At 40.2% G+C, this 21,583-nt stretch overlaps 2 protein-coding genes across 5 annotated transcripts in view; both read left to right on the plus strand.

The window, feature by feature from the left end:
• Positions 1–151: 151 nt before the first annotated feature.
• On the plus strand, positions 152–7,425 carry TMPPE (transmembrane protein with metallophosphoesterase domain). 2 transcript variants are annotated; one of them, XM_031590390.2, is made up of 2 exons: positions 152–290; positions 2,967–7,424. In XM_031590390.2, exon 2 carries the CDS (start codon positions 3,051–3,053, stop codon positions 4,368–4,370), a length of 1,320 nt encoding a protein of 439 aa, XP_031446250.2. In that variant the 5' UTR covers positions 152–290; positions 2,967–3,050; the 3' UTR covers positions 4,371–7,424. The 2 variants fall into 2 exon arrangements, with proteins under 2 accessions (XP_031446250.2, XP_031446251.2); XM_031590391.2 differs by lacking the exon at positions 152–290 and adding an exon at positions 554–642 and having other exon boundaries at positions 2,967–7,425.
• GLB1 (galactosidase beta 1) overlaps positions 157–21,583 on the plus strand; it is a 44,807-nt gene continuing 23,380 nt past the window's right edge. The window contains exons 1-5 of one of the 3 annotated variants that reach the window (XM_031590386.2): positions 157–290; positions 11,303–11,472; positions 19,441–19,591; positions 19,867–19,927; positions 21,005–21,099. In XM_031590386.2, coding sequence (XP_031446246.2) covers positions 237–290; positions 11,303–11,472; positions 19,441–19,591; positions 19,867–19,927; positions 21,005–21,099 — 531 coding nt within the window. In that variant the 5' untranslated portion in view covers positions 157–236. Of the gene's footprint in view, positions 291–554; positions 643–11,302; positions 11,473–14,600; positions 16,297–19,440; positions 19,592–19,866; positions 19,928–21,004; positions 21,100–21,583 lie in introns of those variants that run through there. The other 2 variants (XM_031590387.2, XM_031590388.2) reach the window with 2 other exon arrangements.

Raw genomic sequence — 21,583 nt, forward strand, 5'->3', positions numbered from 1 at the left:
TGCACCTTTTTAGCAGGCAATACCCAGAAGCTCCAGCCCACCCGCCCGCGCCCCTCTGCTTCACTTTCCCCACTCGGGAGCAGCCGCTTGCGACCGCCCCTTCCCTTCCCGGTCCGGCCCCTTCAAGCCGCGAGGCGGGGCAAGCGGAGACCGGCTTCAGTCAGCTGACAGCGCCGTGCGCCGGGGCTGAACGCCGCCGAAAGCTGCGGCCGCTCAGCTGCACGCTCGCCGCCGTCATGCTGCGGCTGCTGCTCCCGCTGGCCGGCCTGGCGGAGCTCCTCCGCGCGGCGGTGAGTCCTCTCGCTTCCCCGCGCAGCGGGCGGGTGGCTCGCGTGGTGGCCGTTGGGGGTGCGCGGGCTCGGAGGGGAGGTGAATGGCGCCTCAGGGGGCTGCCCCTAGGAAGGAGGACGCTGCTCTGCCTTCGTTATTTTTTATTTAATAACAGCGACCTCTGAGCCGCTGTGCTTTAAGCTGGGGGTGCGGGCCAGGCCGGCTCCTTCCTTCCCGCAGCTCCTTTCGTTTCGGCGGCACCCGCGTTGTGAGGAAGTGAGGTGGTCGCTTCCCGCCCCGCCAGCCCCAACGCACGGTTCGCTGCCCTCGGGCTCACGCATATCTGCTGGTTCTACCCCACCCGCCCTTTAGGTCCGTTTTATGAGGAATTAGACATTAAGCAGCCCTGGGGGGGGGGGAAGGGGGCGGAGGGGGAGCGGAAACGGAGCTGCTGCCTGACACCGCGTTAGCTGGTCACATGGAAAAACTGGCTGTTCCTGTGCGTGCTGTGCGAGGGAGCTGTGTTCCGTCCTGCCCCGCTGTGGCACTGGTTCCCTCCGTGTCTCTCAGGAGGGTTGCACAGCTGCCTAACGAAAGCCTGGGCAAATTTTTCGTCTTGACAGTCGCTGTGAGAGCTGGGCTTTGTCACTTACTCCTTGAGCTTGAAGCAAAATGTCGCTCTCATCTGAATTTTTGTTAATCGAGTGATGTGCAGATGGCTGAAGCAGCATGGGAGATATTTATCCAAGATAATTCGGTGACAGTAATTACGGTCACTGAGAAGGGTGGGTTTATAACTGAGCGTTGTGAAGGTAATGGATGAGGGGGAGCTGACACCAAATTCAGTGGTATGAGATCAGTAGATCAGTTTAAAGTAGATAAAATACTATAAAAATATACAGTGAATTTTAGTAATCTGTTGCTACAGGAGGTTGTAGAAGCAAACAGATTCCAACAAGAAGGATTAGACAATATACATCAGGTTCATAAATAACGTATAAAAAGGACAAGGCTGAGGGTGTGCCTTGGAACACCCTAATGTAACAGTTCTGTCTGCTGGAGAAGTAGGAGAGGAACAGCACACAAGCAGTGACCAGGGTCGCATTCTTCCTACAAGCCTTTCTTATTGCTGCTGTCCAGACTACGGCCTGGAGTCTAGAGGTCTGTGGACTTGAACCAGTTAGGCAGTTCTTATCTCCCTAGCTTTACCTTCTGCTGAGGCATTAGTGTAAAACAGCATTACTTTTTAAGGACAGTGTTGTAACAGCTGAGAGGCCTGGAGGAATTGAGAGCTGCAGCACATTTTCTTTCTTAACCTGTATTTCAGTGACCAACCAATGAGAGAAGAGGTCTTTGTAAAGCTTGATTTAGCCCTCAAAACATAGCAGGGACCTGTCAAAACAGAGATGCTAACATCTCTTTCAGTTAAGGAAGGTATGTGCTACAGATAAGCATTATGGCAAGCTTAGGTTTGTAGAAATCTGGTCTCTAGCTCTCTGTGTAATCGTACAAGGCTGTTCTTCTGCCCTAGTTCTGAGGTATTTTTGGTGATAGTGATTGCTTTTTTTTCTCTCTAGTTAAATAGAGACCAAAATACAGGAAGTGTTTTGAAAGTCTGTGTGTTCCTGTGTGGCTTTAAATTGGGTTTTTCTGATATCTCAGACTCAGTCAGTATTGTATAATACAAAAGACCATCCAAACACCTTTCATTTGTGATTAAAATAAAACAGTGTATTTATTTTAAAAAGAAATACGTGAACTATGCAGTAGTAGAGACACTACTGGAAACACTCTGGACAAAATACAGATTAAAGTGGGGAATTCCAGTAGAATTCATACAGAATGGTTGCTTAGACTCTGTTTTCAGTCTGGTAGCAGAACTGTACCCCACTTTCAGAGGAACAGAGCATGTGATATTTAAATCCCATTTCAATTTAATTGCATCCTGTTAGGCCAGGGTATGCCGAAATAGGTGTCAAGTCTTAGGAACTCTGCATGTTATGGCAGTGAGCAGGAAATGAGTAGCAAAACACAGTGTGAGTTTTACTGTCCCTACCAAGTTTGAGGGATATGGGGAGCTCTTATTCACAAGTGGAGGCAAGGATGTTTCCATAACCATAGTGTACAGTTTCTAGGATCACAGCTGCATCTCATAGCCATTCTGGTGGGCATCCCACTGCTGATGTTGTGTAAGTTTATAGAGTTTTGTGTTCAGTAAGAAGGATATATCGTAATACCTGCTTTTGGGATGGAGCCAACTGCTTGTGAAAAAGAACAGACAAAGCATACGCTAATAGCAGAAACAGCTTAGTCATGGTTGTAGAATACTATAATGATTGTTTGCCAATAATTTAATGATTGTTTCCAGAGGTCATTGCATCAATGTTGTGATCTATTGCCAAGTGCTGTAAGGAAGTCATAGTGGAGAGAGAACATGTTCAAGGGAAAAAAAAGAAAAGGGGAAGAATTATTGAGGGAAGCAGGCAGAGAACTTGGAAGAAGACTATCAGGATCAAGTATTTTCAGTTCATTATTTATGCAGCACGAGGAAATTTCCTTCCTGACATTATGGTAGTGATTCTGTATGACCCAGTATCCTGGGTAGTATGTGCAGAATTACAGCCCCTTATTGCAGTCTGGGGAAAAGGGAATGTGTGTAATATTTTAAAACGGCTGATACTGGTTCCTGGTTGCAGGCTTCATTGACCCAAGGCATCCCTTCATAACCACATTATTGCCTGCTGGAGACTCCTACAGAACAGAGCGGACAGGAAGCAAAGATGATCTCCTTCAAGCAACTGCCCCTTGAAGCAAAGGCTGCAGTGGCTGCAGGAGTGGTTTTCTTCTCCATGATGTTATCACGGAGTTATCTGGCAGAACAACTGGAGCTCAGGACGCGGCATTGGCTTCTGAGGCTGCAGATGGCACTGTTTGCTAACACGCTGATGTTGATAGGATCTCTTCATGTTTGGAAAAGCACAGTCGTCATGTTTTCCAGATCTTCAGCTGCCAGCTCCTTCTTTTTTGTGCCATGGAAAATAGCCGTCTTCGTGTTTCTAACTTTGGCTCACTCAAGTTTCTTTACGTTGCTATTTCTTGTTGCAGAAGAACCCTATTTCTTTTCTTTAGCTGCCTACACTTGCCTGGGGGCCTATATTATTCTTATCTTCTTCCTCTTTGCTCTAGGCTCGGTAGAACAGGCTTACAAGTTCTTTGCTGGGAGAGGCGTTAAGGCAAACAACAGTGGTAAGAGCAGCAGAACAGCAATGAAGCCAGTTTTGGCAGTCATGCTGACTGCTGTACTGACTGTCATTGGGCTGCTAAATGCTTCCCAGCCTCCTACTGTGAACAGAGTGGAGATTCCAGTTCACAAGCTGCCCTCAACAATGAACAACTTAAAAGTGGTCTTGCTTTCAGATATCCATCTGGGACCTACGGTTGGGAAGACCAAGCTTGCCATGATTGTTCGAATGGTTAAGGCTTTGAAACCAGATATCACAGTGATTGTTGGGGACCTAACTGACTCTGAGGCAGAGATTATACGGCCTGCTGTTGAGCCTCTTGGAGAGCTTCATTCTCCTCTGGGAACATACTTTGTCACGGGAAACCATGAATACTACACATCAGATGTTAGCAACTGGTTTGAGCTGTTAAAATCTTTTAACATTCGGCCACTCCATAATGAGAATGTGAAGATTGTTTCACCGGAGAGCACTGATGACTGGTTCTGCCTGGCTGGTGTTGATGATATTGAGGCAGATGTATTACGCTACTCAGGGCATGGCATGGATTTAAAAAAAGCTCTCAGAGGTTGTAGCAGTGAGCATGCAATCGTGCTGCTAGCTCATCAGCCGATGGCTGCGAAGTGGGCCCTTCAGGAGAGACCAGAAATAAATTTAATTCTCTCTGGTCATACTCATGGAGGGCAGATGTTCCCACTAAACGCTGGGGCTTATTTTCTGAATCCCTTCTTTGTTGGCTTGTACAAAGTTGGGCAGAACACCTTTGTCTACGTCAGCCCAGGGACGATGTACTTTGGAATACCTATGAGATTGGGCAGCAGAGCTGAAATAACAGAGATAATTCTACGTTCTCCTTGAGGAGTTTCCCATTTTATGGATTTTTGCCATCCTTTTTAGTCTGTACATTGGCTCTGAAAGAAAATGCTTTTTCAGGAAAGCAATAAGAATGTATTAGGATGGACTTGAGCAGATTCTGTTAAATCTGAGGAGAAAACACTATATCTTCGGCCTATGAAAGAAATCGGAGGACGTGTAAAAATACTCAAGAAATTCCTTCTTTGAGTTCATTGTTATTGACATTCTGCATTTAAAGATAACATGGTCACAGAGATGATGCATGTTCTGTGCATATTTATTGTGTGTCCTACAGCTACTTCATGATTCTCCGTTGATTATGCGTTAGGCAGTTGCCTTACCTAATCTCAGACTGGTGAAATTCTGATGTCTTGCAGTGAAATCACACACGCGTGTTTTGCAGAAGGGCCACAGAATGTCCTCTGAATATCTAAATTTCACAAGTCTTATGCTAAAAAAAGTTATGGGAAAGGAACAGTTTTATTTTTATTTCATTGTCTTTATCCCACTTTGTCTGTAGCATGCTGTGGGTCTACCACTCTGCACTGCTCACCAGTGCAGGGAGGTGCCAACATTATTTTCTGAAATTCAGGTTTTCTTCCACTGGAGAAGCTGAGGGAAACTGATATTTAAGATGAAAGTAGCTGTCTTTCTGCAGGCATTTTCCCTAGAATTGTTGGGCATTTAGTAATTACTTTCTGAAAGCAGCTGTAATAAAAGCAAATGAAAAATAATCTCTTAATTGGCATCATTTCTGTTGCTATTTGAGCATTCACTGCTTTCTGTTGTAAAGCACAAAGTCAAAAGCTGAGGTATTCTGTCTCTTTTTTCTTCCTCATTCAGTGTTGTTTTTTTTGTTGTTGTTGTTTATACTTAATTTATCTTCTGTGATTTTTCTTCTATGAGAGTATGGGAGCGTTATTCGAAAAATATGCAGATAAGTTAAATGAGTTAAATTTTGTGTAAGGTTTTAATGTTTCAAGTAAGTGGTGTCGTCTTTAAGACGACTAAAGGCTGCTGCAGGTCATTTCTTTGATGATATTTGCATATCAGTGGCCTGGTTGTCTGATAGGCACGTAGCAGAATAACCAACTGCTACAGGATTTTCTCTCCATCTTTCCTAGATGAACTTAACAAAAACTAAAATCACTCTGGGGAATATGAGAGATCAGAAAATCTTAATACAGACATTCTTGTTTTCATAGCTTGTACTGTGAAAAGTAGGATGCACATGAATGTGCGTACATTGCAGCCAGTTTTCTTCTGTACAACCTCCTTTCCTCCCCTTCCTCTTTGGTGCAGGTCTGTGAAACACCACAAGCAGCAGTGACTTCTGGCTGTAGTCACAGGGACTCACTCGCTCTGCTCTCCGATATTTGGCTTTCTCTTGGGCAGACCTGTATGCCATGGGTCAAAAGTGTTCATTGCTGAGGATGGCGGGATCAGAATTGTGGTTTTCAGTGTTTTCCTGTCTTCCTGTGTGGTCCTGAGCCAGACATACTTCTTCAGCAGTTGTTTTCATTTCGTGGGAGGTGTGTCTGAGGTGTATTTGATTAGTGTCAATGCTTTGTAAACATGAGAAGTTCTGTATCTGAAATTTTGAAGTCTCACTTCATCCATTCCGTTGAGCCCTCCAAGACTGAGCTAACTACTGAGCTATTTTTGTGTCCCCTTCTTCCCTATGAAAGTCTTGCATTTTTACTTACAAGAATGTTGAGAAACACTGTTAAGGGCACACTAGTAAATGTACTGTGCACTGGAAACTTGATGGAAAAGCTAGGGAAGTCAGTCTTTTAGTCTGAAAGCAGAACTGGCCCAACCTGCCAGGCTCTTCTACTTGTTGGACCAGATCATTCTGTTTCCCAGCATCTATAACTTTGTAGTTTTTTTCTTAATGCAACAATATCTAAGTTTTCAGAAGCTTTCACATGTATTTAATACCTCTCCCCGCCCATGCTCTGCCTTTCAGGATTCTTTCCCATCAGTGGCATTGTGTGAAATGGTCTTGTGTAGAGGGAATCTTGATAGCCTGTAACCTGCTTATTTAAATGCCTTCATTTAAAAGCTCTGCTCTGGATTCAGCAATGTAGGATGTTCCCTCTAGGCCAGCAGTCCTGCTGTACAGATTTTCACTTAAGAGTTACTGTGTTAAGAAGACTAATTGCTAGTTTCCTTAACAGGAGGCTTTTGTAGGTCTGTCTTTAGGTGCTCTCCCAATGAGTTGCTAGTTCTGATTTTTATTTTGTTTTCCCTGCTTTTTATTCCTCTTCTCATTCTGTCCAAATGCATGCAGAAACCGATCTGCATTAATCCTGCTGTCACCAAGGTGCACAGATAACTTGTGTGTGTGCTCCTCTATGTATCTTCTCAGGAGCAGATATGGTCATATTATCATTTCATAAATGTATTGAGTTCTGACAGTATAATTTAGTTCTTGTTTGATTTTCTCTAATTGCTTCTGAAAGTTTGGTTGCTTGATGACAAGTACCATTTAAAATGTTTATTTCTGTGCCAAAAACACTTCAAAGCTTATTCCTATTCTTTTAGTCTTTTTATCTTAATTACATATGGGAAGTATCTTAGATCAGTCCTATTTTTGATAGCATGAGGAATTAACCCTTTCTAATATTTCTCAAAGACAGAAATCCCTAATTATCCTTCAAGGATTTCTGTATGCATGTTCCAATTTGACTTTGGTGTGTGTGATTTAGACCTGTGTTCAGTATTTCAAATGGAAAAAAAAAATAACAAACCCAAACTTTTGCTGCTTATTTTGTATTTTTAAAATTCTTTTGTAATTTTTGTGTGTGTGTGGAATGTATTTGATTTGTAAAACTTAACTAAATGAATATATATTTCATCCTACAGTAGGCCAGTTCATTTGGGGCATTGGATGGGAGCAGAGTTGATCACTGCTGGAATAATACTAGAATAATATTAATTACGGTATATGATCAGTGGAGAGTGGATTTGGAAATGTGTAAATTGTGTATAACAAATGCTTTAAGTGTTGGAATTTAATAAAACTTTATTTCCTTAGCAAGAAGAATGCCTTTAATGCCCATTTATTTTGTACCAGTATTTCTTGTAGCAGTTCACACTGAAGAATTTTAACATGCTAATTCTACTTTTGCCAGCAAAAAACAACTGACTGTAAATCTGACTATAGTTTTGGAAAATCTGACACACTCACTGCTAAATGAGGTATGGATGAAAGGGGTAAAGGTAAAGCCACTGCTGAGCTTGCCCAGTGCCTGCTTTTATGAAGGTATATGCACTGAAGGGGACAAGGGGCAGAGAAAAGAACCACTATAATGGTAAAGAAACAGTAGAGTTGTTGGGTTTGTTTTTTTTGGAGGGGGGTGTGTTGTGCTGGGTTTTCATGGCAAGGGAGCAGCAGGAGTGGTTTGTGGTTCACAGTTTTGATGCTTGCACTTGTTGGGTGGAGAAAAAGCCCTGGAAGAGCTATTCTGGTTTTGAATGGTCATAAGAGATGCTAGACATAGTCACACGTGGAAGGGTTTGCTGAAGATTTATATTTCACGTTAGTGCCTTTTCCAAATAAGGGGGGAAAAATCCCACTGCTTTGTCAATTTGAAGAATGAGAGATTCTAGAATCTGTTAAATGGCTGATAGATTGATGTTCCACAACTATGATTTTTTTTTTCCTAAGTTGAGAGAAGTACACATTAGAAAACATGAGAAGAGCATTAACGTCACAAAAGTCAGTCAGTACTTGATTTAAGCAAGGACCAATGCTCTCTAGTTCCTGTTTTGCACATGAGTGTATAAGATGCAGCCTTATAGCATTGCCTCTGAGGGCTTGAATTTTTGTCTGGCTGGTACTACGGTTTGGTATAAAGATCCAAAACAGTTGGTAGTCAGTTTGCTTACCAATGTGAAAGCTCCACTGCCTCATCTGCTCTGAATGAACAGGGAACTCATTTCTTCTGTATGTCCACGACCATGAATATTGACCAAGTCAGACAAATTCATGATCATTTGTTTTCATCGTGAGCCCTACACTATGCTGTAAGGAAGAGCTAGAGTTGTGCACTGACGATAAAGAAGTGTTGCATGATTATGAAGGGAAGTCTGTTTACAGTGGGCAATAAATGATTTAAATTGGAATAAGAACCAGGGAAGCATCCCCCCCTGCCTCCACCATATCATACCATGTACATATGTTTATTATAATATTTTCATATTATGTACTCATAAGGAAGGTGGTTTACAGTTACATTTGCAGCTTTAAATGATAACTGGATCAGTGACCATTTTCATAATGAATACTTTCTTTTCCTGATCTTAAGAAATCTCTCTTTTGCTGCCAGAGATGTCTGTGCCCTGAAAGTGGAGCTTTGCAAGCAGTGGGTTCATTGTGCAGTGTCTCAGCACTAAAGTGTCTTTGCCAAAGGCCCCTGTCGTGGATAGTGTGAGTAAGGGGGTTAGAATTCTCTCTCATAGGGGAACAACAGCTGCTGGGACCATCCTTCTTTACTTCCAGGATTTAGGTAGTTGTATTTGGAAGGTGAAACTAACAACACTGTATATGTTTAGGAAATCACACACAGTCATCATGTGCGATGCTTTATAGTCCCTTCATCTTCCAGTTTTTATTGCACTGCCAGCCTAGGACTGTATGTTTTCTGTTGTTGTATGTGAAACAAGCACTTTCATTTGTTTGCCGTTTGCAGAATGCAGTGTGCATGTAAGATGCTTTCTACAACTTTGTTTCAGGTTTACTGTGAGGACTGTGACTTTATCACAGTTGCAACACACTGTAGTTATCTCCTCCCTGGAGTCTGTAGTCCTCCAGTGTTTGTTCTGTTATCACACTGAGTTGCTCCTTTTAATGACAGTCTAGGGTTAGGCAGGTTTACTCAGTAATTTCTTCCTCTGGATTTTAGCAATGCAGGTGGTTTCTTTTGTTTGTTTTTTACTTTGTACCCTATCCTTTATTTGTACTCCTGTCCTTTTGGTCTGTGACACGTTAGACTGACTCCTTTATTCTGTCTGGTTGCATAAAGAATATACTCTTGGTTGGCAGTGTTGTCCAGCTATTGGTCAGGAGTCTTGATATTTGCACCCTTGTGCTTACACCTGCCTATTGAAGGTCACTTTTTCCATTCCTTTCACTTCACTTTTTCTGTAGTACAGATTTACAATGAAATCGTTCACCGGGTAACAGGAAAAAAGTGGTTGTATGGGAAAGTTCTTCAAAACTTTGTAGTCTGTTGGTCCCTACTTACATTTGGGCAGATTTCCTGTGATAGTGGTTGATTCTTGTGCAGTTGGGGACACCTGGACTTATTGGTGGCATCTCTTTATCAATGTTCTTGATGAGGGAATTGACTGCACTCTCTGTAAGTAGGTCCAAAGAAGGGCAGCAAGGCTTGTGAAGGGCTTGGAGAATATGCCCTACAAGGAGAGACTGAAGGAACTGGGGCTGTTTAGTCTGGGAAAGAGGAGGCTGAGGGGAGACCTTATTGCTCTCTTCAAATACCTCAAAGATGATTGCAGTGAGAGCGGGGCTGGTCTCTTCTCACTGGTGACAGGACAAGGGGAAATGGCCTCAAGTTGCACCAGGGTAAGTTTAGGTTGCATATCAGGAAAAACTTCTTTACAGAAAGGGTTGTTAAGCACTGGAATAGGCTCCCCAGGGAGGTGGTTGAGTCACCATCCCCGGATGTGTTTAAAAACCGTTTGGATGTGGTGCTCAGAGACATGATTTAGTGCAGGGTTGTTAAAGTTTGGGTAGTATGGTTAGGTTGTGGTTGGACTTGATGATCTTTAAGGTCTTTTCCAACGTGGGTGATGCTATGATTCAGTCGGTTTGCTAATTGTTAAGCTCCATTCCTAGTGTGAGGTAGGCCAAGGTTCACCTGTTCCAGATTTAAACAAGTCAGTGCTCTTCAGAAGGTTTTAATTTACGCTATTAAAAGGTGTGTTTTATTTATAGTAGTGTATTGCCCAATGAAATATGGGCTGTGTTGGTTTGACTTCTTACATATTTCTGATAGGCAGGAAACTAACTGATTAACAGTTGTTAACCTTAATTTTCACTTCATAAATCCCTACTGACCTTTACTGAAAGGTCAGAAATGGTACTGGAGACAGAAATGCCAAAGATATGTGATGAAAATGTAAGATGCAAGATGGCAGGGTTTATAAAAATAAAAATTAAAGGTTCTTAACGGCATAGGACCATGCACTTAAATAATAAAAATCTGTCTTCCTGTCCTTTTGTTTCAAGTAACTTGTGAAAAACAAAAAGTAGTACTGCTGTTGTTCCCAGCAGTTTGAGTACTAATGAATTTAGGCTCTTGAGGGGTATTCCTAGTGATCTTGAAGTTAAAGTATGTTTGTTTTGTGTCAGAGGTGCAGATTCTTCTGCTGAATTTTCCTGCTTCTTTTAAATTTGCTGTTGGGTAAATGTTTTAAGTGTTCTTAGCTGGAAAAGTATTGAAAGGAGGGCTGTCTCTAAAAATGACTAATCTTCATTGATTTACATCAATATGTAAATTCTTTAGACTGATCTATCACAATATCACATTTACTAGTAAATAAGCTTTCAGTCCTGCTTCTACCCATGGCATGGAGCACTTAGAGCATGGTATTTGTTCCTTGAAAGATCCCAATTGGCTTTTGTTTCTAGTGTGACATTGAGTTGGAAATCAATTGTATTTTCCAAAACCTCAGTGAGCGAAGTGTGTTGGCACTCCACAAATTGGTAGATGTCCCCTATCAAAGTGGTCATCACTTGCACTGTAAAATGTGTTGCTGTAGAAAGATAGCACTATGCACTCTATTGCTGCGAGAGGAGAATACGCGTGGTATATTTTTGTGTAGTGGTAGACTGTTCTTCATGTCTCTCATAACAGAAAAAGTTTATATTGTATAATTTTTAAAACTTTTTTTTTTTTTGTACACAGAATATACCCCAGAGGACTTTTGGGATTGATTATGACTGCAACTGCTTTGTCAAGGATGGGCGCCCTTTCCGTTACATCTCTGGCAGCATTCACTATTCCCGGGTGCCCCGGTATTACTGGAAAGATCGCCTCTTGAAGATGAAGATGGCTGGGCTGGATGCAATTCAAACGTAAGTAGCTGCTCATTTTCAAAATTATTTGTAGTCCTGGGAAACCCAAAAGAAGTAGTGAAGGGGGAATGCTACCGTTGTTACTTTTTAAATTAAATTGTTTGTTTTTTAAGTAGTAGGTGAGAAAGCTCTCAAAATAAAAAGTGGAACATGATGACCACCTTAGCATAGCATAGCAGCTAACAGCCTGCTTCCATGCTATTAGGCAATGCTTACTGCTTTGCAATCCAGGATGCAAATGTGACCTGAAACAAGTAGTTGGACTGTGAACTTTGGCAACTAAGTAACAGATAATCCTGTCCTCTGCCAAAGGACATCATAATCTCGTATTGAGAGGCAGGCTAGGTGAGAGGTGACAGTAAAGTCTTAATTACAGTTGAGATTGTGTTGCCCTGAAGCCTTGAAAATTTAGGCAGAGGCTGTAGAAATATGTATAACTGTTTCACCAGGAGTGTTTAAATTTAGGGAGATAGCTGTGAAATAAGAGTGGCGCTTAAAAAAAAAAAAAAAAAAAAAAAAAAAACCAACAACAAAAAAAACAACAAAGAAACAAAAAACACCAAATAGCAAAAACAACAAAAGTGAACATTAAAAAACTCAACAGTCAGTTGTGTCTACCAAACCTTCACTGCGGCTTTCATGGCAAGGGAAGATGAGTGGCAGAAAAGTGAATATGAACAGTCTTTTCAAGTGATGGTTGCAGTTACCATGCATGGTTTTCTTTCTTTCTTAAACCATTACAGGGCTTGGAGCATGTCTTTTAAAACTCTCCTTTTTTGCTGTGGACCATTGAACAGTGTTGACTTTGGCAGTGCAGAGCCTGTTGTTTGGGGTAGTTTGTTCAGTGGGAACGCACTGCTTTTTCTCTCTGAAAACCTGTCTTGTTTAATCTGTGAGTTGCAGGGCTACCTTGTACACTTAGTGTTTTGATTAGCAAGGGTTGGTGTGTGAAGAGCTGGAGAGGTGGCAGGGAAGGAAAAGAAGGTAGGGTGGGTTTTTTGTCATTAGTTTTTTGTTTTTCACTTGTAGCTTTTTTTTTTCTCCTCATAAAACTTCACTCTGTTGTGATAATGTGGTGACTTTGTTTCTTCATTTTGATTAAATCAAGTAAGCACATTCTGTCTTCCCACATAAATGAACAACTGGATGAAATACCTTGCTTGCTCAGGAATGTCAGGACACAGTTGCAGGAGATGTCCATGTGAATATTTTTTACTGCAATAAAAGTACTACCAAACAGACCTGAAAATTATATCATTTAATATCTGGTTTGAAGGTTAGCCTAGGTCCTAACAGTGGCTCTGTAACTCCTATGACCCAAAGTGTCTTATTCTTCCCTTACTACTTGGATTTATTTTCATGTTACTGCCAACCCCCATACACCTTCAGTGCCCTCACTTCATTTCCAGTTTTTTCAAGCAGTCTCTTCCTTGTTTCTTTGAAATTTCCTGTTCGTTTTTGTACTGCATGGCCTTTTGTTATAAGAATCTTTTTTTATTATTTTTTTCCCCACCTCTTCTGTTTTTTTTTCCCGTTGCTTTTTTTCCATTGCTTCCTTCTTCTTCCTCTCATAAACTCTTACACGAGTGTTTGGGGTGGTACTTTTGGTTTTTTCCCTCTTCCATTTTCCCCATTTTTTTGCTTTTTGGGATCTTTTAAATAAAGCACAGGAATACTTCTAGTATTCTAGTATAGGGTCTTCAGGACTGCTTATGTTCAGGTACAAAAGATATGATACAGCTGTGTTTCCTTGAGAAAATTTGACTTGCTGCAGCCTTAGCTGTTTTTAGTGGATCATTAATTACGGGAAAAAAAAAAGATTATCACAACCTCCTTTCCACCACCGTACAACAGTTTGGAATTTATTTATATTTTTCCCCCAACATTACTTACCTTTGGATTTTTTTTTCTGCTATGGTGAAAGATAGGTCCCAAATGTGTATCTTACAGGCAGAAAGTACCTCAGAGCCCTGCATATTCTATAAGAATCAAATACATGAATCTCACCATTTGACACTAATTTCTCTCTTCTCTTAAAAAAAATAAAGACGTTTTTTGGGTGTGCTTGCAGATAATCAAGCTGTACAGCTCTTGATTATTTGATGTGAAGCTATAAATTTCCACATCACTCCAAATAGTTATGCTGTGATTTTGTATATTTTTAATAAAATGATTATTATTTAGTTGTGTTTCTGTCTTTTTCTTTTCCTGCTTACTGTTTTGTGGATAAGTGAAAGTATTAGCGAGAGACAGATACTAGTTGTGTGAAATCATTTTGGGATAGGCAGCAGCAATGCCAGATGTTCTGGCAGAATGTGGCTATAGGATGCCCTGTGTTTGGGCCATCTTTTAAATCTTTCACTGGTTGGAGTTATTCCATCCTACCTGGCCTTGAACTCTTCCAGTGCTGGGACAAGTTCAGCTTCTCTGGGCAACCTGTTCCACTGCCTCATCATCCTCTTTGCGAAGAATTTATTTCCAGCATCTAATCTAAATCTATCCTCTATTAATTTATAACAGCTCTTGTCTCATACCTACCTCCACCAGAGGGAGTGCCTCTCCAACTCTCTTGTAGGCCCATTCAGGTACTGAAAGGCTGCAATGAGGTCTCCGCAGACACTTCTACCCTCTGAACAAACCCAACTCTCTCAGCCTGCTAGCTCCTTCAGCCTGTTTTCATTGGAGAGGTGCATCAACCCTCTGATCATCTTTGTTGCCCTCCTTTAGACCTGAATATTATAAGCAGAAACAGAATACGAGAGGATATGAGATCATTTGAGAATATTGTAAGAATCCTGATCTTATGTTAAAGCTGAAAGTATTGACATCTAACCCTTCCAAATAGCAGACTGAAATTTGATTATGTGGTGTGACATCCCAGAAGATGAGGTATTACACCTAGGAACCCCCTTTCTGCTTCCCTCTGCATGCTACTTGCAGGGACATCTGGTCACCCAACTGTGATTGTCCTTGTTTTCAGTTTCTGAACTATGATATATGAACTAGAAATGGGTACAGTCACAAACATCTGGGTAGAACTGAAAGTTGTAGGTTTTATCATGGAGGAGATAAACGATCATCCGCTAGATGGAGCTAAATATTTACAGGACTGTAGAAATTGAGAAATTTCCTGGAAGAATTAGCAGTTATTTAAAAGTTCAAAAAATCATATTTATTAGGAAAAAACACCTATAGAAACTCCATGTAGGAAAGAACTGCTGTTTAGAGTATTTTTGCATTAAAAAAGAAGAACCAAGGAGCTTCTCTGTCCTTCATTGGATGCAGCACAGAACTTTACCACCAAGGACGAGGAAAAGGCTGAGATACTCAGGGCCCTCTTTGCTTCTGTCTTTAGCAGTCAGAACCCTGCAGGGTTCTCAGCCCTCTGAACTGGAAGACTAGAATGGGGAGCAGAATAAAACCCAATAATTCAGAAGGAAACAGCAACCTACTACTCCACCTAGCCTACTATCACAGATTTATGGGGCCAGGTGGGATCTACCAAAGGGTATTAAGGGAGCTGGTGGAAGTGCTTGCTAAGCCACTTTCTGTTGTTTATTGGCAGTCCTAGTCAACCTGGGAAGTCCCAGATAACTGGAGAGACATCCATGTAGAAGGAGGATCCTGGGAACTACTAACCTGCCAGACTGACCTCAGTATTGGGAAAGGTCTTGAAGCAGATCGTTTTGAGAGTGAACATGTAGCATATGAGGGACAGGCAGGTGATTAGACCTAGCCATCATGAGTTAATGAAATGTAAGTCCTGCTTGACCAACCTCATCTCATTCTATGGCCAAGTGATCACCTTGTGGATGAAGGAAGGCTGTGGATATCCTAGACGGTACTAGACTTTAGTAAGGCCTTAACTCTTTCCCACACTATTCTCTTGGAGAAACTTGGACAGATGTACTTGTAGCTGTGTAAAAAACTGGCTGAGTGGTTGGGCCCAGAGAGTGGTGGTGAATCGAGTTAAATCCAGCTGGTCAGTATTGGTACCAGTCCTGTTTTATATCTTTATTGATGATCTAGATGAGGGGATTGAGTGCACCTTCAGTATATTAGCAGATAACACCAAGTTGCGAGGAAGTATTGAGTTACTTGAGGGTAGGAAGGCTCAACAGAGGGATCTGGATTGATGGCCGGAGGCCAGTTGTATGAGGTTCAACAGGATGAAGTGCCAGGCAGGTCCTGCACTTCAGTCGCAACAACCCGAGGCAACACTACAGGCTTTGGGCAGAGTGGCCCGAAATATGCATGTCAGAAAAGGATCTGGGAATGCTAATTGACAGCCAGCTGAACATGAGCCAGCAGTGTGGCCAGAAAGGCAAATGGCATCCTGGCTTGTATCAGAACTAGTGTGGCCAGCAGGAGTAAGTAAATGATCATCCCTTTGTACTCAGTTCTAGTGAGGCTGCATCTCAACTGTGTTCACTTTGAGGCTGCTCACTACATGATGGATGTTGAGACCTTGGAGCATGTCCAGAGAAGGGCACTGAGGCTGTGAAGGGTCTATAGCACAAGTTTTATGAGGAATGGCTGAAGGAGCTGGGATTGTTCAGTCTGGAGAAAAGGAGGTTCGGAGGAGACCTGATCGCTCTCTATAAACACCTGAAAGGAGGTTGCAGCAGGTGGGGGTCAGCCTCTTCTCCCAGGTGAATCTGATATCACTAGAGGGAGTGGCCTCAAGTTGCACCAAAAGAGGTTCAGGTTGGATATTAGGAAACATTTGTTCTCCAGAAGAGTGGTGAGGTACTGCTGCTCAGGGACAGGTGGAATCACTGACCCTGGAGGTTCAGTAAGTGTGTAGAAGTGGCACTGAGCAATGTAAGTAGTGAGCGTGGTGATGATGTTAGATTAGATAATCTTAGAAGTTTTTTCCAACACTTAGTGTTCCATGAAAAAAGCACAGTTTGCTTTTTTTAAAACTCATGTAATTTAATTAGTATGTGTAAAGTGCTGTTTTATTACTTATGAAAGGAGTGTTTAATTTTATAAAGTGTGTGGGGGGGGAAAAAACACAACACAAGTATTACAGAGAGAACTGTACTGTGTTTTGCATAAGTGTTGTTGTTTTGCCTATTGCTGTATTTCTGAAATAGGAGGAAAAAGTTTCAAAGAAAAAGAAGGTTATGGGCTAAAGCTTAGAAATTGTATGTAAATGGAGATTAAATGTTATTATTCAAATATAGAAAAAGCACTGAGTTTCAAGTTTGAAAAAGGAATGTGGCATTTCTTTATACATTCATTATTCTTGCAGTAGTAAGAACTATTAATTTATACAATGGCATATAGAAATCATACTTTGCTAATGCTAATAATTTTGAAGTTAAATGATTTGAAGTCATTGCTAGCTGTAGAAAATATGTTAATGGATTTAAGTGTATTAGAATTTTTAAAGCAGTCTAAGATGCTTTTATACTATCATTCATTCTGTAAGAAAGCATTTCAAATATGTTTTTCTCTTTCTTTACTATTTTTTATTTCTAACCTTGTGAGGCAGCATGGGACAAAAATTGTTTCTGAAAGAACTTTTCAGGTTTTTTCTATTCCGAGTATAAGGGATCTTGTGAAACCCTCATCCCTATCTCATTATGTTCAGATGTTCAGATTTATTACTTGAACAAGTTCCTAAAAGCCTCCAAGGGGTATATTTTCATACGTAATAGGTTGCAAGGTGTAGCTAAATTACAGTTGCAATGCTTTTCTTACATGAACTTATAATTTCTTTATAGGAATAGGAATAACTTACTGGGCAGCCTGAGTAGAAAGGACTACAAGCAATTGTTGTCTTTCTATAGCACTCTTTCAGACAATGAGAAACTTACAATGTTTCAATTAACAATTACAAAGTTAATACCAAGTCATCTTTATTTAGCTCAAACAGGTGTATTTTTTTCAGGGAATGAATTGCTATATAAACATGCCTGTTAATTTAACCCAGATAGAGTTGTCTCTTTTGCAGTGTTGATGATTTATAGCCATGTGGTAACTTATAGTAGAACCTACACACCTTTTTCCTCTTATTAATGCCATTGTCATATGTCCTTTTCATTTTAAATTTTTATCTTTGCCTTTTCCTTTGCAAGAGAGAAGAAGAAAGTGATAACTCTTAATTTCATGTTGATATCAGGCCATGTTGCTGATTAATTATGAACAAGTAGAAACTTGAACGTGATTGCTGATGGACTTCCACCTGCCCCACCTTTGCCAATCAGATGGCAACAAAAGCTTTGGATATAGCTTGACTCAGCAAAGAAACATGACATACTTTTCAAAATATCCTGCTGCCTTCCCAGAGAATTCTTGGTTCTTATGCTTCAGTTAATTTCTGTTCTTTGTTAATCTTATACCAACTTATCTGTTTTTTTTTTTGTTTGTTTGTTTTACTTGTTTGCTTCTAGGAATGTCATCCATCACACTACCAAAAGCCTTGTTAAGTCAAGAGGCATCATCTTTTTTTTTTTTTTTTTTTTTTTTTTCCCTCCTAGCAGTTTAGGCCAGTTTTACTTTGAAAGAATGAAACTAGACATATCTCTTCTTGGCAAATCTAGTTCGTTGTTTTTTTTTTTTTTTAATCACATCATGATATGAATCATGCTGTAGCTTTTCTGGTACCTTTCCTAGGCTTGGAGTTAAATTGGCATGTTATTTTCTATAATATTCTTTCCTGTTATTCGTTTTCTTTTTTGTAAGGAAGATATCATCTTGAGCCACATATATGTAATATAGAACAATAGTTCTGAAGGTAACATAGCTGTTAGTGCTTAAAGCAAACTTAAGTTATTTCTGCAGTGGTAACCGGGATAAAGGCATATTGAAAAGGGAAAGCAAGCATAGTATGGTACTCTACTGTATTGGCCTTTTTGAGGTATGTTGGTTTTTTTCAATAGTTACTTACTTTATCTACTTTGATTTTAAACATCGTTGATCAGCTTGCTTCTCTGCTTGAAACACAGGCAAAATACACAAAACCAAATTAACAATTAATGTATTTCAGCATGGTTCACATATTCACCAAATGCGTGTTTGCTTTGCTCTAAAAAGTGAGTTAATTGAATACTTCAGAAGCAATTACATCAGGTTGGCAAATAAAATATATAGCAGAGGGAGAAAAATCTGCATTTTGTTCTCTGAATATGTTGCTTACACTCTGTCTTGGCATACGAATTTTAAGCTTTCACTTTTCAAACAGAGATTTGGAGTTTGGCGTTTGTGAGAAAATGATACTAACTACCATTTCTGAAGCATTATCGTTTTTATCTGTTCATTTGCATGTATTTCTGATTCCAGTATGATCACAGGTGATTTAAATAAATGTGTTCGTGTGAGGGTTCCTGTTTTTTTTCTTTATTATTGAAAGCAGTGTTTTCTACATTTTCTTTTCCTGTTGGGGTAGTTCTTACCGGGTTAACGCTGGAACCTAAAAACAAACCCAAACAACAAGAAAGGTGTTGCTGGAGAGGCTCTTTGCTTGGCTAACCACAGTTTCGGTTTTACACACTTTCTCAAATCTGTACTCTGGAACAGCGGCAACACTTCTATTAAAGGAATCACAAACCTATGTGCAAAAAGTAAATGCATGGAGAATGAGTTTTCCTGTTCTCTCAAATCCTTATCTAGGCTGTATCCATCTCTAATTTTTATGTCTGCCTCTGCTACAGCTGCCACTTAGCACTGGGCTAAGAGACAACTCGTGGTTGTTCTGCATGGGCTGTAAGCTACAACAGTTCTTGTAATGGTTGGTAGATAACAAATATTTTTATTACTCTGCAGCCAAGAGGGGTTTTTTTTTTTCTCTTCTTTAGTCTTCTGAGAGAGATTCTGTGATGAGGTGGCGGTTTCCTACATTCTGAAAGTAGGAGAGAAGTGTTGTCTCAAACGCTGGTCTGCTTGTTTGGCAGTTTTATTACTGTGTTGAAATAGGGCTCTATTATTTTTCTAATGTAAGATTATCTCCTCTCTTTATAGGTATGTACCATGGAACTACCATGAACCCCAGATGGGCGTGTATGATTTTTCTGGTGACAGAGATCTGGAGTATTTCCTGCAGCTTGCTAGTGAAACTGGCTTGCTGGTGATCCTAAGAGCTGGACCTTACATCTGTGCAGAATGGGACATGGTACAGCCTTTTGTAACAGTTACCTTGTTTATAGGGTAAATATAATGCAAGGATTTCTGTCTTAAAGTAGACAAGGGTACTTGATGTATCATCAAAAAGACTTCTTTACTATATTTAAACCAATGTATTCTGACTGACTTCTTACACTGCAAAGTTGATTGCTGTTTTGCTTATATAGAAATAAATCTACAAGTTAAGTGTGTGTTTTGATAATAGACTAACTTCATCTTATTTCCTGAAAGTGGTCACTGAAATGGTTCCAATTCTTTTCCCAGGGTGGTCTTCCTGCATGGCTGTTGGAGAAGGAATCTATTGTTCTGAGATCTTCTGATTCAGGTAGGCAGGACATCAGAAATGTCCAGCAAAAATATTCTTCAGCAACAAGCTGGCTTACTGTTTGATGTTATTTCCAGAAAATTCATATTCTAATATTTCTGTTAAAAACTGCACTCAATAAATATATTTAACAAACAAGGAAGGGTTGAAAATCATGCACCTTCTGTCATTTCAGGAATTACAGGCTGAGTCCTTCAGGTAGATCATGTCCTAGGATTTGTGGGGTTTTGTTTGTTTTATTTTCAGAACTTGATTTTCTAAGAAAATGACTGAAATAATTAAAAAAAAAAAAAAAAAAAACACAACAAGGTCAGGATGGAGTTACCCTACCTGTCTCTTTGCTCCAGAGATCTTTTGTTAAGAATTTCTTAAACAACCATCAGTTGCAATTAAATTTGAAAACTGTTGTAAGTTTCAAAACTGTTGACAAGTTTCATCAAACTGATACCAAGTAAAAAAAATTGTCGTCATTAAGAAAATGGCAAGTAGCTCTCAGCTTTGACTTTTTTGATTTTTACAACAGTCAACTGGCCACTCATTGTGGGAATTCTTCCTAGCTGATCGGTGTGCATGGAATTCCAGAGCTAAATACAGCACTCTTAATGTCATGGACAGGATGTGTAGACACAAGGTGAGACAGGATATTGGAGAGGGGATCTGGGGACAAAGATGTAGATCCATATCGTACCTGACTTTAGTTCTGCTTGCTGTGAGAAAAACTATCTATTAAAAAATAAAATTAAAAAAATAGTACAGATAGAAACACTTGTTGAAATGCATTAGGACAACTTTCATGAGACACATTGAAGTCTCTGGTGTTTTTCAAAGTTCATCAGTATTTGATGTTTTATTATTTAGTAAACTGGAGTGGAAGCTGACATTTTTGAATGAGTGTAAGGACACATCAGTTCATTAAATGGTGTTCTGATATACTTCAATATTTAGAAATTTATATCTATTTACATCTGTCTGTTTTACATGGTAAAAACTACACATACAGTAAAACAAAGAAACAAACAAAAAAGACACAGAAAAAAGTGGAGAAGTTGTGAACAGCCTATACTTTTTGCTTTACAGATTACCTGACAGCAGTGGAGAAATGGATGGGGGTCCTTTTGCCAAAGATGAAGCCTCACCTCTATCAAAATGGAGGTCCAATCATCATGGTGCAGGTAACTTTCTGAAAAACAAATGAGTGCAAGCAGCGTGGATACATATATTGTTCTTGTGGATGCTCCATAAGTGTTGGCTAGTAATGTACTATAAAGTTTATTAACAGTTTAAGGTAGCTGGAAGATTCATTGGAGTCTCTTATTCTAAAGAACTGAAGGTACTGTCTGCAGAATTCAGAGTGCTCCATCAAAGTTGTTCCCCAGAACTGTGGAAAACAATAGAGAAAACTTACGGAGTTTTTTAGATCTGAGGTTTATGCCAATTCTCACAGTGAGCCAAAATACATTATGGTTACTTGAACTCTTCTGATGGGAGGGTTTGCTGCAGATAGGAGCAAGAGCAGTATGAAATAAGCCTCAAACTTTTATCCAGGAGAGCTTCAAAATTTAGACCTTTTTGTTTTGATGGCCTGATTTGAGCTGTAAATGTTTCAGGGTACAGTGCTGTGTATTTCCTCTTAAATTACTAGATATGTAGGAGTAC

Source organism: Phasianus colchicus, chromosome 6 (assembly GCF_987193195.1).
Source record: "Phasianus colchicus chromosome 6, bPhaCol1.hap1.1, whole genome shotgun sequence".
In the NCBI taxonomy this organism is placed as follows: domain Eukaryota; kingdom Metazoa; phylum Chordata; class Aves; order Galliformes; family Phasianidae; genus Phasianus; species Phasianus colchicus.

What these genes read in the sequence shown, in the direction of transcription:
- TMPPE (XM_031590390.2), top strand. Translation starts at nt 3,051, where the DNA reads ATGATCTCCTTCAAGCAACTGCCCCTTGAAGCAAAGGCTGCAGTGGCT.